This window comes from Vanellus vanellus (assembly GCF_965231255.1).
Source record: "Vanellus vanellus genome assembly, chromosome: 5".
In the NCBI taxonomy this organism is placed as follows: Eukaryota; Metazoa; Chordata; class Aves; order Charadriiformes; family Charadriidae; genus Vanellus; species Vanellus vanellus.
In genome coordinates this window covers 8,105,914-8,124,592 of record NC_138910.1, presented here as the reverse complement: position 1 = coordinate 8,124,592, position 18,679 = coordinate 8,105,914, and the positions used below count along the sequence as shown (strand labels likewise).

The 18,679-nt window shown below is 35.8% G+C and overlaps 1 protein-coding gene across 1 annotated transcript in view; it reads right to left on the bottom strand.

Moving 5' to 3' along the window:
• ZRANB3 (zinc finger RANBP2-type containing 3) overlaps positions 1 to 17,097 on the bottom strand; it is a gene marked incomplete at its 5' end in the record, with an annotated part of 46,805 nt that extends 29,708 nt beyond the window's left edge. The window contains 2 exons of the mRNA XM_082484348.1: positions 157 to 175; positions 16,946 to 17,097. Coding sequence (XP_082340474.1) covers positions 157 to 175; positions 16,946 to 17,097 — 171 coding nt within the window. The remainder of the gene's footprint in view (positions 1 to 156; positions 176 to 16,945) is intronic.
• Positions 17,098 to 18,679: the final 1,582 nt, after the last annotated feature.

Sequence of the window (18,679 nt, the reverse complement as noted above, 5' to 3'; positions counted from 1 at the left end):
CCCCAATATTTTCAGAATCCTGCTGAATATCACAGGAATTAGGCTTCTTTCATTAGCAACCTTTCTGCCCACATCTCTCAAACACAAAAAGTCACATCTGCATGAAGTACATTAAAACAATAAAAATGGTGTTAAAGGAACAGGAGCATCACTTACCTCATCAGCAATCATACACCTGAATAAGAAACAAAAAGAGAGGGGAAAAAGAAGAAATTAAGAGTGAATACAACAGATAAACCAATACTTATAAATCTTCTACTATAAATTTAAGTTATGGATTTACTGAAAGGGAAAAAGGTAGACTTCGTTTCTACAGATATCAACTACAAAAAATAAATTTGGTATGAATTTGAAAACACGTATACCAATTATTCTAAAAACATATATTCAATTTGTTCGCATTACTGAAGAACTAGCATTGTAAAACTGAATTGCTGCTTTGGTCTAGTACTATATTAACTGTAATCTTAAGAGATATTTTCAAGGCAAGAAGTGCATCTTCAATTTTATTGTCTTTCAGAAATAGCAATGTTTTTGCTACTTCATGATTAAGGATTATTTATATGTCAGCCTTATTTTAAAAAGCTGCTTTCCAGAGCTGTCACATTTGTTTTGAAATAAAAACAGACACTCCCTCTCCCCCACCCATTGTACTAGCTAAAGTATTAGAAAAAGAAATTGGGCTTTCTTCCCCATTTTGGAGTCAGTTAATGCTACTCCACGTAAAGACAATAACAACCCCAAGTCCCCGGTCAAAACTAGTAAATTCTGTTCGGCATGTTTACATTTTATAAACATTAAATGCCATCTTTGATATGAATTTCTTATTGGTATCTTAAGTTTAGTTTATTTCAGCTATTTAGTACATACATTCTTAACTCAAGTAGTTAAGATCTAGGGATCTTAAATGTTTCTAGCCCACACAGCCTTTTTCATCAAATCTTTGAGACTGGATGAAGGACAAAGGAAATTAGTTGTCGGACATTTAGTTAAGCCATTAACTGGATGATGTTGCATCTTTTCAAATGTGTACCCTCAGCTATTTTACAGACAGCTATTTCACATACTTGTACCTCTACTACTTCACAAACTTTTCCAAGCTGGAAAAAAAACCAAACCCAAACAAAAAAAAAACCCAAACCAAACCAACAAGTCTATCCAATTCAAAAGCATTATCTAAAGAATTACAAGAGCTTTTTCTACTGCTAATAATTAGTATATAAAATTCATACATGCCAACAAATTCAGAGGAAGGCATGAATCCAAGCAAAATCTGTGAAGATAAGAAAGAGGCGCAGAGACAACCTACTCCTTTTAAGTCTTACAGCAAGATGAAGACTTAAAGTTCCCTTTTCTCCTACAGCAACCCTGGACTGCATGAAGATGCAGATTTACTAAGTATCTTCTGACCAGAATCAATGCCAGGAATTCCAAACCAAGATCTGAAACAGTGTGAATTTCTGCAACTTCATAAGAATTGTCAGAGTTTGATAGCAATACCTGCTTGGGCTGCAGTTAAATAACTAGCAATTAGATGAATTCTCCAGCTGCTAAGTAATCCGGGAAGTTTTTCAAGCACTGCGTAATTTCCTAAATCATCATAAAAAGCTAACTGGAGAATAACTCCCACCAGTCGGTATCGCAGTGCCACACAAAGGGCATGAGCTTAGTCAAACCATTGATCAAGAAATACAGCAGTGAGTGCTGTTGGTTGAACCAAGTGACAGCAATAGACTGACAGCTCCATGCAGCCCATCACTTTGCTTGAGGCTTTATAAATATTTACTGACAGAAGAAAGTGCCAAGTCTCAGAAATGATGAAGTATTTTGAGCTGTGGAAGGCAATAAACTTCACAGGCCACTCTGTTTCTTCCCCCCCCCCCCCCCCCCCCCCTTCTGCCTTGTACTTCTCACTTACTATACTCCATAGCTTTCAGTCATGGACACAACCTCGTCTTGATGAATTGCTCTGGATGAATTCTTCTTCATAGTCTGTTCCCAGCCACTGCATCTTCTAAGGAAACTAAAACTTCTCCTGGTCCTATGCCACATAACTAGATATGGACCCACTGCATCATGTAACTCAAACACGATGTTCCTTCCATGAAAAAATGGAAAAGATCTTGCAGGTCTCTATGTCTATGATAAATTCTAAAACACCAAGATAGAAATATTCTGTATTTTGAAACCAAAAATCTTTTAAACTAATACAGGACTGATTATTTAGTGTTAGGAAATCTGAAGGTAGTGTAGCTATACAAAACCACAACAGAAGTCTTCTTTCTTCTTTTCTGCACAAAACCCCAGCCACTTTACACTAATGATTGATATGTCTAATATGTCTAATAATCTTGCCATGGGGCCAAAATGGACATTTCTGCGGTCAAAATAGGCATCTCAGCAGAAATTGTACACTGGCACTTTTCAGACATCATGTGCGAGATAAACGTTTGATACTCTGAGAAATATGGTATACTGCTGTTTGCTCACTCAATCTGCCAGTGTAAATTTTGACATCTACAAATTTCATGGAATCACGGAGCTGGAAGGGACGTCTAGAGATCATCTAGTCCAACTCCCCTGCTAAAGCAGGATTGCCCAGAGCACATTACTCAGGACTGCATCCAGGCGGGTCTTGAAAATCTCCAGAGAAGGGGACTCCACAACCTCCCTGGGCAGCCTGTGCCAGTGCTCTGGCACCCTCACTGTAAAGAAGTGTTTCCGTGTATTTGAACAGAACTTCCTATGTTCTAACTTGTGCCCATTGCCCCTCGTCCTGTCACTGGGAACCATTGAAAAGAGCCTGGCTCCATCCTCCTTCAACCCACCCTTTAGATACTTGTACGCCATAATAAGGTCTCCCCTCAGCCTTCTCTTCTCCAGGCTAAAGAGTCCCAGCTCTCTCAGCCTTTCCTCATAAGGGAGGTGCTCCAAGCCCTTAATCATCTTAGTTGCCCTTCGCTGGACTCGCTCCAGCAGTTCCCTGTCCCTCTTGAACTGGGGAGCCCAAAACTGGACACAGTATTCCAGTTGTGGCCTCACCAGTGCAGAGGGAGAGAATGATTTATCAGTTTCTTTTAACTAACATAAAGAAGAATTCAAAATATATCTTATATAACTTAATTTTTTTATAAGTAACAAACTATCTACTTGCAATAGCTTTGTAACCAGATTCCCCACCCCAAGTTGTTAGGGATGGAGCAATGAAAATAAAGGAAGAAAACATAACAAAACAAATTCCCTGCATCTGCATAGATTTACAAGTGGAAAAAAAAGGCAGGAAGAGAATTATTTTTAGTGGCAACTCATGATTGTGGGGCCTTAATGACTGTGATTTGCAGCTGGGCAAAGACATTTATTTGCAGACAACTAATTCACAATTCTAATTTTAAAATCATGTTTTTGCTCAAGGACTTTTTTTTTTTTTTTCATTTAATACTCATTGTTAATTGCTTGAACTGAAGTTTACAAAACAAGCCTTTCTTCTTGCAGATTCTTTCAGAGGCCAACTGCTTTGAGTACATTAATCATGTTTTTTAAAAACAGTTCAAAGCCTGAAATCAATTGGAATGCACAACAACCTTGTGTTGCAGGGATGTTCAAACTCCTTACACAAATGCAGAAAATGAGTAAGACTATGGCAATTAGCTACAGAACAGAGGCATCTCAAGAAAAAAACAAATACCTTCTTCAATAATATAGTCTATTTAATATAAGGATACCGGAGCAAATGTACAAATACAGCAATAACTGAGAGTACATTGCATCCAAGTGGCATCTGGTAGTAAGGAAATGTGGTGAAGAGGACAGGAATACAAATGTTCCTTGCCAACTTCTGCTGAAAAATAGAGCATTTCTCATCATATCAACTTATATTTTAGTAGAATTGCACAAATAATGAAATGTTAATTATGCCAGTTCAGACACCCAGAAAGCAAAGTGAGAATACATAAGACCCTCTTGCACTGTTCTTTGGTATATGTGAACTAACAATTTGGACCCTCATTCTTTTTTTCAGGATAACAAGCTAAAATGAAGAAATTCAGAGTGAATTACAAACTGTTCTGACAATTAGAAGCTGAATAGCAATTAAAATAAAAAGCCTTAAATATACGTCAACCTCAGGAATGGATGTTTTTTCCATAAAATTAGGTATTTTTTCTTCCTTAGAGTGAACTGTATCCACTTAAACTTTGATGACTTGAGTATCTGCCAAAGAATAGAAAGTAGTTCTGCTTTTCTTTTTGCACTCATTTTCAGACCGTGCTCATAGAATCTTTGCTGGTATCTTCTGTTTTCATGTCTATTAACTGCCTGAAGTGAATGCCTAATTCACTTCATATTATGCCTAATATGTCTGAAGTGAATCTTCTTAAGTAGCAGCAACAAAGTTGCTGGCTTTTAAATACAGAAACTCATCATTTTGTTGCTGGTAAATGAATGGAAGCACAAAATAACTGCCATAATTTTATCCATAACATAACCACTCTTAAAAGATAATCACGGTAAAGTGATCAACATGGTTTTATCTTCCTTGTTTCTGCAGTACCAATACAAATAGAGATTCCACAGAAACACCCATATGGTTAAAAAGTTACATATCTATAGTGATATTTTGCTATTTAGTTAAGTATTCATTCTCTTATGGCACCCAATGATGAAATAGCTTTGTCATAAGTAGTTTGGATTTTCTTTCTATACTTGCAACCCATATAGTTTTTTAGTCATTTGAACATTCAACTAGACACTTCACAGATTGATATGAACCAGGTGCACAAAATTGTTTTTAAAGCTCCAATGAGAGTATCTGAATGTGTTAAGTCCTTTGTTATGATACCGATAGCAACATGAATCACTGCTTTGAGCCACACTGTTCATACCCGAATTCCTGAAGTGCTACAATTTTAAAATTGCTGATTTATGCCAATTAATTAACAATATTGACACACTCAATAAAAGTTTTGACATGACACACAAGATGAGTTTACGATGCAGGTAGAAGTTAATAAAACTAATTTTAGAGCATCTATCCTCTGTGGTTTTCACAGTTTTAGAATAAGAACCTTGCAGATGCCTGCTTAATGTAGTTACAAAATACAAAAAGTCCAAAACTTTTTCATTAGACACTAGGGCAATGAAAAATAGCTTATATTACTGAGAGTCAAATCATCAAGTGCTCCCAGTTTATAATCACAACAATTAGATTTGAAATGTAAAGCACATCCCCATCATTATAGGCCAGATCACACAGAACTCAAAAGATGTCTAATAGTTGCATTAAGTTGTTAAAAAGCAATACTTTACATAATCTTAAAACTATGCAACCTCTATTTAAAACAAACTTCGGTATGTTCTATATTATTGCAGTCAGACAAGCTGCCAACATGAATGTAAAGGTTCCATGCTGTCAAAGCAGAAGAAACAGATCTTCAGCTACACTGAAGGGACAAACATGTATTTTTGTTTCACGTATTTTGACTGCAAGAAGACAGACTTCTTGTTCTCTGAAGTTCAATTAGTCATTTCCTCTCAACTGGTAGTTACCCAATCTGAGCTTCATCATTCATATCCCATCTGTTCATATGACAACTTAATAATAGCTCTATCCAAGAATATAAATCAGAGCTATGATACGCAGTTTCATATCCTGTTATAAGCTCAGCCCACATGGTCAAAAGTTTCAGAAAAGCAGGGGAAAATATCATTTTAGATGTCTCAGTTACACTTACTCTCAGCAGCAAAGCCCAACCATGCAAAAAGCACCACAGTCAATGGCAAATTCTTTCAGATTCTTTCCCATTTCATTTTTAAATGTTTCCCTTCTTCGTAGTGAATCCTGTGTCTAGCATTTGACTCTCTCTCCATTTATGAAGGAAATCTGCTATTCTTTCCTAACAGAAAGCATCAGAATCTCATCGGAATGCACAGCACATGTTGCTACAATCTTCCTACTGTTCATAACCCTTTTGCAGTTGTAGGGTTAGCAATTGGCTTCGGACACAGTACTATCTTTCATAATTAGAAGGGAGCCACATACTCTGGTCTCCACTAGGATAACAACCCTTTCATTTTGAGATCTATTAGCTTTAAAATAAAACATTTTCAATTAAAATGCAAACACAAAGAGCAAAACAGGAAGCTTTGTGTGAAAACATATCCTGGTGAGTGAATATGCATGCAGAGAAAAGAGCAAGAAGTCTACTGTGTTGGTCCACCTCAGGTGCATGTAAATCCAAAACCTTATTTTTGATCCCCACACAAAAGAGAACAAATGCAAGCACCCAAGGTTATATGCAAACCCCATCACTGTGTTTGAAGCTTTCTTTTAAATGTAAAAAAAATCACATAAGTTAAGGAACCACACAAAGCTGGATGAGTCAGAACCTCTGAACCAGATATTCACAAGCTAGCACGCACTATAAGAACAGCCTTGTATCAAGCACTGAGCAAAGGTGTTCTTACAGAGTCTTACTACAGCAAACCCTGGAAAGAAACCAGAAGTTAGCAGAAACAAAGTGAAGGAACTGAGGATGAAACCCAAAACCTAGACCTACGAAAGTTCTGGTCAGGAAAGTTCTGCCCCTGGAAGGTCAGAAAGCATAATCTTTCAAGTGTCAGAGCAGAGAAAGAGCTCCTGGTTGTGTTAATGTCAAGAAGATTGGAACCAACTTTGCAAAGCAGAAGGAGAAGCATATCTTTAAAGTTTTATGCAGATGAGTTGACTGGAGAAGCAGAAGGAAACTGAGGCTAAGCTCATGTGGCATGTCATATAGCCACACAAAAATAGTCTGCATCAGAAAGAAGTTAGTGCTAAAACAGTTTCATAAAATGAGTTTCAGGGAAGGAAAAAATGTTTAAATGAAAATAATTTCTATTTCTGTGTGTCTGGGTTACATTCAGGTCACCCTTTTTTAAATGTTAGCAATACTGGGTTACATTCAGGTCACCTTTTTTTAAATGTTAGCAATATTAATGTAAGAAACTTTAACTGTATTGTTTGCTTGGTTAATTATGGCTCCTTCAGCAAGGTATCTTTGCAAAGACAAAGAATCTAATTTTGAACTTTGCTCTTGCAAGAATACCGATTAACGCCACACTGGTATATATCTAAGGTCTATACAATCAAGAACCCTACTAAGTCATACAGTCAGTGCTAGAGGTTTCTTGCAACTACAGAAATATTTTGTAGTATTATCCTCTCTAAACTAGACAGTTCTTCCTTACAAAGAGGATTAAAAGATAAAGGGGTATAGCAATCCAATACAACTATTGCTGCCTGTGGGGATAATTCAACTTTTTGATTAATTTTCAACAGCTATTTACCCAGGAAAGAATAGTTAGAACCGCAGGTAGCATTTTCAGAGCAAACCTCTTCACTTTTAAATACATTTTCCAAGACAAACAGTCAAAGCAGTAGCACTTCATTCCTTAAAACACTGAAAAATTTTGTTACTACTCAAACAAACTAAAGCTGGTTTTGTTAATGCAGTCTTTGGAACATGTTGTACAGAGGAAGCTCGCATCTTTCTTTCACTAGTGTGGGTGTCCTGATATTCTTGGGATTCTCACCTACTCATGTGAGTCAGTTTTATATAACGCTACAACATATAATTTGCCTCCTACTCACAAGCCAACACTTTAGCACTAACATCTCAACCAAGGGTTATTTAAGGAATCTGAACTCAGTACGTTTTTATATAAAACTGCGCAAGCAACCATTACATTTGTGTGTCAGTAATCACAGCACGCAGTCCTAAAACTAGAACAAAGAGACCTCACTTCCTTGCAAAAATAATCAAGGTTGTTTCACCAAAAATAGAGCCCCAGAAGATTTAAACTAGATGATAACCTTGCTCTTGAACTACACTAGGTATTTAAAAAAACCCTAAATAATAAAAAAACAACCCTCAATTTAATGTAAGATGCACTAAATTGCCACATCTGCAGTGTTAATGATTCTTTAAAGGAGTGTAGAGGAGAATGGTTGTGCTGTCTTGTGCTTTTCTCCAAAACTCCTCAAGATGCAACTGAAAATGCCTAAAATGCTTTAACATTTGAAAGCTATGAGAGCACATTTCAAACATCTTCTAGTATTTTAGTTTGACAAAGACGTGTGGAATAACACACATCAAAGTGGTTAATTTGAAGGTTAAGCTCAGATACTTCAATAGGTTTTCAGAATATATTAATTGAACTGTTAACTTATAAAAATTCCAGTGAAGACAACACCTAGTAGTGATTGTGAAAACTCTTTATCCATTCAGTCACTGGCTTCAGAGACAAATTGGTTCACCAGCTGACTCAATGCAAGAAAAACTGATTTCAGTTAATTGGAACAGTTGGAATAACATCAACTAATTTAAACTACTGACAATCTAGGCTACAAACCTTAACCTCAGTATTAATTGGCACCGCTGAAATACCTGTGATCAATAGTAGCTTTTCCTTAGTAGTCTAATGACTTTCAATGAAATTTAGGTACTTCTCATTACTTTTCCAATAGACTCTGCTTTCCCAAGTGACCCTCCTGCTGCATGATCTGCAGAAGAACAACTCTCTTCACATCTTCCTCCTTTAAAGGTAGCTGAATCAGGCAACAGGGAGAAGAATTACCTAGAAAAGCATCTCGCCACTAGTGTCTCTATTTTCAATAGTTACCAGGTTCAATGTCTTTTCCCTCCAGTACGCCAAGCTCTCAAACCCAGTGGTTAGTTTTCTCATACACATAGTTCCTGCTCCATACCAATACTTCAAAATACTTTTGTACCTTCCAAATACTTCAAAAACAACCATCCATTCAATTGTTGACAGAATATCCCACTTCTTTTCTAACATGTGTCTCTGAACTAAGCAATTCTGCTGATCTTTTCTACGCTGCTTTATCTCCTCTACTCTAGCTTGTCCTCCCTTCACCACAGTACAAAGACATCATAAAGCACGTGGACTTAAATTGTCTACCCAGCTACCTTTGGGGTAGTTTTCTCTTCTGCTCATGTTCTTCCTCTCCTCCTAACCTCCATTAAGTCAGTCAGAATTTGACTTATACTTGTTTAAGACCTTCCTCTTTCCTCACTCACATTAAAGCAGCTTGTCTCACATACTCAAAAGTGATCACTTTCTTTCTGCCCTCTCCTTGATGCTTAGTCAAACACACCAATTTGTCATTGTGAATTCTCCCACTGCAAACTTTTATAGCACATAGCTAACACTAAATTCATTTCCCCTCTCTCCATCGCTGTTGACAAACTATTGCCTACACTTTTAATCTTTATCTCACTTGGTTCTTCTCTTCCATTCTAACAGATGTGCCCTGCATTTCTAAAAATCTGTATTTTCTTCTCTACTAATGCTGCTAAAAGTCCACATTTAAGACCAGGTAATTTCTCAGATTACTACCATTGCTTTTTTCTGTTCTTAAATCCTTTTTTTTTTTTAACCCCACACAGTTCCTCTCCTGAATGACATTCTACATTCACTTACTGACAATGCATTTTTTGTTCCATTTGAATTGCTTCCCAGTTCCTACAGCATCACTTCCAAACAAGCCTCCCTGGCCATGAAAGCTCTGCAGAATTTGGCTCAATCTCTCATTCATACTTCCTGCATCTGAACCTCATTCTGTGAGCTAGCATCTTCATTTAATCATCTCTCTCCTTTGGCACTTCTCAGATGTGAAATGTACTCTGAAACATTACAAACCAACGTCTTTAAAAAAAGAAACCTTTCTTTAAAAGACAGTACTCATAGAGCTACTCCATATTTAATTGCTGAAATGTATTAACTGTTTGATCCTCTACGTATTCATTAAACAGACATTCCATTCTTTTTCCCCAAGGATTACTTTTCAGCTTTGTTTTCTAAGACTGGAAACAACTGCTCATCTATTATGATGCAAACTTTAAGGGTTCAGATTTATCACAAAATTATAAGCATTCCATATATGTAAAATGAGTTGCTGAATATGTTGGAATAAGAGAAGATTTCTTTCTTACTCCAGCAGGAGACTTATGCCTTGTTTCAAACATCTCTTTCAAACTATCTAACCACAACCTACTGAGATTAGAGAGAGAAATCACATAAAAAAGTTACAATTATGTTTATTCCCAGTTCTCTCTGACCTGAAGATCTACAAATAATGGAGACACTTGTTGATGGCACTTGATTCTTCAAGTCACCAAGTACAAATTAAAATAAAAATGAAACATTCATCAAAATATTCCTAGACATGACTGAAAACCCCCCCAAAACCTCCCAAAACCTCCCAAAACCAAATGTGATCAGAATTTCATTTTCTAACATGCAAATTTAATTAATTTGGCATCTATCAAAGTCAGTGTGACAAAACGAGAGAGAATAAGTAGATCTCCCAAAAGAGACTATGATTAACTTCATCTTGTTGTCTGCTTTTGAATTTGTCTTGTTTATGTTAAATCCTGAACTCTACATCTTAAGATCTAATTGGTCACAAGTTTAATAACAAGAATTCAGATTAACTCCAGTCTTACAACAACAGTGATATTGCAACATTTGGAGTCATCAAAGAATATCCTGTTTGATACTTAACACCATTTCTTCCCGATCTGCAGCATATAAGAACGATAGTCGTCGTTATGTGCTTAGAAGGAAACAGTCAGAATGCTCACTAAGATTTTCAGCAACTCATTCAAAACAAAATGGCCAAATATGAATACAACTTGAAGAAAAATGCTTCTTATAAATGTTTCCATAAATACTGATGTCAAAAACAATATACTGATAACTGTCAAATAGCTATAGCTCCATAAAATATGAACTCTCCATGTCAACCATCTCTGTTGCATTTCTCTTCCTTTAAAAATCAATGGTTAATGTTTTCACTGCATAAATGAAGTTGTATGCTATATGTTTAAGTTAAACTAAGACATTAAGTAAACTAATAGACTGTAGTGTTGTGAGGACTTATAACAGAGATGAAAACAGCAAAGCAAAATTCAACTGAAAATGAAGATATCATGTCTCCCAGAAGAGAAATACTGAGAAATAATACTGGGGGACAATCCAGCAATAGCCTGTAAAATATTTTTGTTATAAATTCCTTTAGACCATGTAGCTGATTCTGAAAAAAAAAAAAAAAAGAGAGATGATTTTAGATTATCATAAAAAGCAGTTGTTCTTGCATTTAATCCCAACACAGACTTGCAGCAATCTATGACCTTCCAAACAAAGGACAGAAAATTAGACATAGACAGTAACAGATATGTAAACATGCATCTAGGCTTAGTGCTTCAAAATGGAAATGGAAGAAAAATGTATGTTCTTCTCTGAAATTTCCTTATTCATAGCTACTATCATAGATAAGAAACCGAAGAAAAGAAATACACTGAAAAAGCAAATCAATCGGGAATCGTGGATCAAAAAATAGTAAAGATAAAAGCAAAGTAAAGCAAAAGCTCTGGTAACTTAAAAAGGCAATACAATCAGAAAGCAACAGTGGCATTATACAGATGGAAAAAGAAAGATTAATAGACAACATAAGAAACAGAACCAAACTCAGTAAAAAAAGACAAAAATAAAGAGTGAAAGGGAAAAATAGTTAAACAGAAGCGTAAGAGAAAAGCACAAACTAAAATGCACAAGGAAGCAAATACAGACTGAACATATTTTTTCTTATTATATCAGCTTCCAAAAGGTAGAAATATAACTCCCTTAGATACTCAACTCAAATAGAAATGATACCTTTCATACTATTCAATGGGTAATACAGAAGAATTCACCAATTCAGGCTATCTATCTAGTTCACAGTCTAGACAAAGAAAGCTTAAACTTTTCCTCAAGGTCTAAAAAATTCTACTAAAAGACACATTTCCACTCCCAGACCCCTGCCCAACACACTGGACATGCAGACTATAGGTTTTATGTTCAGGTAGGCCAAATTAGATACAACAAAGGAGATTCTGAATAAGGATTTCTGAGAACTTGAGAATTTAGAATTTCAAGGGGAAAAAAAATGTTAGTTTACTGTGATGCACAGATATCTAGACTCAATTTCTGTGCATTCTCATCTCTCCTTCCTACTACCATCCTAGAAAGCTAAAGAAATTTGTGTAGAACTTTGCCCAAGAATTTAAATATAACTTACATCAGAAATTCCTGGCCCTACAAAGGACTATATTGTGCCTGGGAATTCTAAACATTTCTATTTGCTTCCTGCCCAAGAGCTATCATTTCTACGTTTCAACTACTAAAACCTCGTCAGACTGTATATACCTTTCCAGTGAGGAAATGGAGCTAGAACCTTTTAGCTGTGTTCATAGGCTTTGAGGAAATTTGGATCTGAGCCTCTGTTTTTCTGGTTTACTTTGAGGAAGAGGCAGTAATTAATTTCTATGCAAACTGATAAAATTTTGAACTAAAAATCTGTCTTAATTAACAAAGAATTAACTATGCATTTCTCCTGTGTAGCTAGCTAGAGACCAGAGACACAGTAAGTGGAAAAAAAAAATGTACTATTTTGAAGCGCAGCTAACTGACTCGTTATTATAATAGGGGACACTTACATTCCATTCTCTAATGAGCACACTATCATAATGATTCTCTGTAGCCTATTATCCAAAACAACATTACACACTGTACACCACTATCATTTACCACTTTTTTACTGTGTCTATACTCAATAAACAACATTAACCTAGCACATATAGGAAACTAAAAATCACGTGCTCCAGAACATATAAATATAAGTTAATGTATCACCTCTAAAACTTACAAAGGTACCATTAAAAAGCAAAAAAAAAACCTATAAATCAGCACTGGAGTGAAATACAGATCCTGGTAAACATATCAATAAGCATTTGAATATTTAGATAAATTTATATCAAAAAATCTTTTATTTTTTTTTGCCAGAAAATAGAGGTTACAATGTTAATGCACTGGAACCTTATGTAAAATAGTGAGAAGAAAAGCACAGGAGGAAACTAGATTACCCCAGTAAAACAGTTTGAGCATACAATTATACTGGATAAGCTTATTTCATGAGTGGTAAGTATCTCCAAATTCTCTTTCACATCCACAAGCAAGATAACTTAAACAATTGCTCTGCCAATATTTCTAGAAAAAAAAAAAAAAAAGATATCTGTGTCTGAAGGCATTTTTTTTTAGATACCGTCAACAAGGCAAGCAATGCTAAATAATGATGTCTGCAAATCATAAGCTGACAGGTTTTATTATAAGACTTGACAAAGCATTTAGTGATTCGGTTTGTACATGTTACCCATTAGCAAGAGAGCTAACTTTCAAACATCAACATGCCTCTGACTTTTACAGTATATTCAGGTGAGTAAATTGTTTCTAATACAAGACAGACATCCCACACTTCTATAAAGAGATGCTATAAAACAAGAATACATGGTAGAAAGAGATTGTGAGTTGCCAAGTACTATGTTAATGAACAGTAAAAATCATTAATATCCAAAGAGAAATGTGGGCTTAAAAGACTTTGAATATAATCCTTATGTCAATACAATCAAACCATTTGCCCATATACGTCTACATCTGCGATATTTTGCCCAAACTTCTACCACTTTTTCCAGAGTACTGTGCTTTGACACTGCTGCCTCGTCTTAACTAGCACCTGACCACTGACTGGTGACTTCTCAGTCCTGTTTAGGTCTTCATTCTCAAGTCAGCCTCCTCCTGCATACGTCATGGTTTATTACATGGAAGAATAAAATAGGCCTGAAAACTACACTCTGTTGCTCAGATCAACTCAACCTAAAAAGCAAGATGACATCTTTGCTTTAAGGTTTTCAGTTTATGCCTCTTCATTTGTGATTAGGTTACCTGTGCTCTTAGGAAGTGGGGATTTATCTACATCTGCCCAACTGTGACTAATAACCAGCACACAAAGAGCAACAGAGAGAATTGCTCACCTCCACCTCCCAACAGCGTACACACAACTGACCCTAACAACCCTAAATATGCCCTAAGCCCAATGCTAAGAGTTTACGTTCCTGGAAGGGGCAAGTTTGATGCTTTCTATTTAAAAAACAGTTTAAAGCACATATAAATAAATAAATAAATACATACATATTTATGCTGTTTTTAAAAGTAACTTACACTTTTCCTAAAAGAAAACCATAAAAATAAAATAGTATTCAAGCACAGAATTTCTGTGCATCCATCTTTTCTGCACATTAATGTTTGACGTTATAAATAAAGATCAAACACTTTCCATCCCTAGGTACCTATTCCCAAGTGCATTTCTGAAGAATAATCTCTAGTAGGGAATAAGCAGCCATGCAGTTATTTACCTTTAAGGCATGTCTGTAAGCTAAAAGGTATCTTATCATATGTTGAACTATACACAGTCTTGTTGGCTCTAGAATTACTATTTCCTAGAAATGTGTTAGGCAGTCTCTGATAGTCTAGATGATGCCTTTGGAGCACTTACTAAAAAAGCCTTTTATTCATTTACTAATGAATCAAAAGCACAAGTCACAACAGCATATGTACTTTATGCTCAGGGAAAAAACAAGGAAATTAATAGGTTACTCCCAGCCTTTTCCACGCAGGAAATAAGTTTGTTCTAATAATAAGTCCCTTTTCATGCTGGGTGCTTGTCTAACCTAAGATAATATTAATTGAATCTCTTCAGCCAACAATAAAGCACTTTCTCTACACCAGTTTCCTGCCACTACAGAAAAGCATGGATTAAATGATGACTGCAAAGGGAGTGCATAGCCTGAGGCAGAGAAGAAAGAAGAGCTGAGATACACATACTGCTGAGTTCAAGTCCTATGTTTATGTTTTTTTAAAACTAGAAAACATACTTTTATGGAAAAGTACCAGACCCTAGTAAAATATACCACTGGGAATACTGAAAGAAGGCTTAAGTCATTACAGAGCACACAAAAGGGAAAGACTTGGGTGAGCCAATGGCTGACAAACTAATAAGAAAATTCAGCTACAATCTGCAGAGGGTCTAGTTCCCTGTTTTGGGACAGAAAGAAAATCAGATGTGTCTGAGCAAGGGACAGATTTAAAAAATACTCCTCAGGAAAGTTTGACTTAATAAATTTTGCTTTATATAGAGGCTGGCTGAGAGTGTGCACATAATTCCTCAATTTGACCCAGCTAACATACAGGATTTGCTATGCCAAGGAATGAGATTTCTTGCAATCATGATCAAAATACTTTCATATGCCTGCCACAGTAAATCCACAAAAGCCAAATTACTCAACAGTTTTGTTAATGAAGGGCTTCAAGAAAAGAAAACAACATAAAGTCCATAACCCTAATGAAAATAATACAATTTCCTCCTTGACAGAGAGACATTAGCCTAGGTATTCCAAACCTTTTTACATACTTATTGCAGGCAATTGTTACGTCTCAAACAAAAAGAAAGAAATATCTAATCAAAATTTATCTAGTCTTACAGTTAAGCTGCTTTCTGAGGATCCTCTATATTTTACAATACACTGCAAAAGATTAAGGTACTTTCAAATATATCCACTAGCCTACACTAATTAACATTAAAGAAACTATACATATTTGATGTTTTCTGTTATGTCACTATTTGTATATACAAATGCAACTCAATTGCATACTATATAAACCTCACTTCCTCTTATTAGAATCAGATCAACTGAGAAATGGTAGCCAAGGGCTTTAGATTTATTAAATTCAACTCTAATGTAGACTTTGCTGTCTACTTTATCTAAGTCTTAGCGATCCATTAAAGCTGTATGCATTCAATCTCACTGTCACACTGTACAGCAGAAAAGTGCCTAATATGACCAGTGGTCACAGAGAAGTTAATGCCAATACAGCATAAAGCTTTTTATATTTCAGACTTGCACGTTAATGGCTGGGCTCATCTTTCTACTCTGCTACGTAGTCTGACTTGCTTCATTCCCTGAACGCAGCAATGTTATAAATGCTGAAGATTTTTTGCCAAATGAAGAGAATTAAAGTGAAAATCTTCAGAGGAAATTTTAATTGATCAAGAATTTCATATAATTGCAAAAACTGATGATAAACACTTCCTTTCCAATTTTTCACCTTTAGAGAAAGAGATGCACATTTCTTTTCTCCTGAAAAAAATCAGAAACATTAGCAAGCAACCCCCTTAGACCCTAAGCCTGTTGTTCTGATCAAGACGGTGAAATGATCTAACTAACTTTGTCCTTCTTTAATACCTAAGCTAAAATAATTTCATTTGTGCCAGTCCTCTAAATTGTCATTACTTTCCAAATGAACAACATACAGTAGTTTCATGGCTTTAGGTTGAATTGGCCTAAATCTTCTAAAATTTATAAATGTGGAAATAGCATTTCCCTTCCTTCTTCTTTGCCCCTGTAACACAGTAACAGGCTCTTACTCAGCAAAATATTTCCAGCCTCTGCTGCATAACCTATTTTTCTGATTTATCAGGTACTTAATTGTTGAATGCCTGCTCTATCAGTTGCTACACTCGCTAAGTGAGAACTCTGCAAGGCTTCTTCTGCTCTGCTGTTGCAGCTCAGTGAGTTCCAGAACACCCTGATTACATGCCAGAATTGTACCAAGTTTAAAATAGAATACCACACAGATGCATCAAGGTCTGTTAGTCATTCTCTTAACAGCTTTACCACGCCATTAAGAACTAACAAAACAAATGTGAATTAACTTATTTTAAGAATTCTCTATTAACATGACAAAAAGGATGGTCCCGCTGATATCAACCTCCTCTTATGTGAGATCTTTGATACTACAATCTTCTTTTGCATAATGCATTATTAAACATCTTTTCATCCTCTGGGGAAAAAACCAAAACCTCTCATTTTAAGCCATGTTATCTTATAGTTTATGTAAAATTTCTCTAATATAACTCACCTAAGAGCTGCTGGTATTGCACAGTCTTTCTGAAAAGTAACTTATGTTTACTTAAAATAATTATTTTTAGCATATGATAAAATAAGGATTTTACCTGCCGCTTCTCTGAAGTGCAAATATGATGCCTTTCTCCTGAAATGGAAGCAGTTTCTTTCTCAGTCTTTCAGGGAGAAAGGACAGCTTAGCATCAACATTTTCTGAATAAGAAGCTTCAAGTGTAGGTGTTTCCTGGAATGTACTAGCCATGTTGAACCTAAGGGAAACAAAACAAACAAAAAAAACCCACAAAAAAGACATCTTACTTAAAAGACAGGTCTGCAATATGTTACAGAATAAAGCTCATGTAACAATGATAACCACTCCATCTTGAAATATTCAATATCTACACAACTCTTCTCAAGTCTTGAGAATTCTCCCTAGAAAGCATAAAATAATGCAGATGATGGAGGAAGAGCCCACCACCTCAGTATCAATAAAATATTCTAACTATTCCAGTAGGGAGAGGTCAGCAAGTATCACTTCCTCAACACTATGAAATAGTTATTTAAGAAAGTTCCCTATTCATGGAAGACAGTTATTGGCCATTCAAATAGACCTAACCTAGACACTGAAATATATCTCTTTTAGTAAACATTTTTCAGAAAATTTACAGAAAAAGGTTATTTAACCTTCTGATGATGGAACTAATAGTCCTCTAAATTTTTTAATCCTAAGATTCGAACCAGGAAAAAAGGGCAAAATATGCCTGTCTGGGGAAAAGAAGAAAAAAAAAAAAAAAAGTGAGGAACTTCATAAAGTTCCTTTATTCCCCTCAGAAAGGAACAATCTTAAACCACAGAATTAATCAATGAAAATTCTCATAATGTGCTTCAGAAATGTGGATTCTTCATTCATTTCTGTCCAAGGGGACAGGGTCAGAGAAGAAATACTAGCTTTTGTTCTTTCATAACTTCAATAGACTTTAAACAAACAAACAGTTATAAAGTTCAGCAGCAGTGCCCTAACTAAAAATGAGGAAAGCAACAAATGTTTACATCAAAGCATCACCTAATTACTTTGGATTCATGGCCTGTGTGAGGAGTAGGATTACCTTAATGATCATAGGAAAAAAGAATATCAGCCCAAATATGCTTCCTGTATTGTTAACAGTAGATATTGTACCACCAGGTTTGACAGCAAAATTCTGAACATGTTGCACTGAGATTTTTGATACTGACATATTTCTGAAGCAACTCAGAAGAAGTCAGACATGATTTGGCAGGATGAACCATTATATTCACAAAAAGGAATGCGCTGAGCTAAATTGTTATTCAGCTCAAGGATCTACAGGACTCAGTAACCTGTTGGTTTTTTTGTTTTTTTTTTTTTACACTGACTGGTTACAAAGTAAGACAGACCTGGAGACAAGGAAAATGGATAAAGTAATCAACATAATAAAGCATGGTTCCAGTTTCCTTCTAATGTCATGGAGTACAGGTGAGGAGGTAAAACAGATTCAGATAAAATTACATGCCACAGTGAAAGATCAGCACCTCTGTATTCCTAAAGAATTCAATTTATGAAATTTTAGCTGCAAAACTTGATGTACACTGTTCCAGCTGAAGTTACATTCTCTTTAGAGAAAAGAATCTAGGTAACTGCACTACTGCTCTCCATATAGACAGAGCGAGTGAGCACAAGTTGGAAGAGTCTGGGCTTTTGTTCTCGCACAACTACACAACCATCTTATATAACTCCATCTCCCACGGGCCTACGTTAGATTACAACTGAGAAAACCTTCCCCCTGGGATGAGAGGGGGGGGTTCCTACTGGAGGTTGTCCAAGGCGG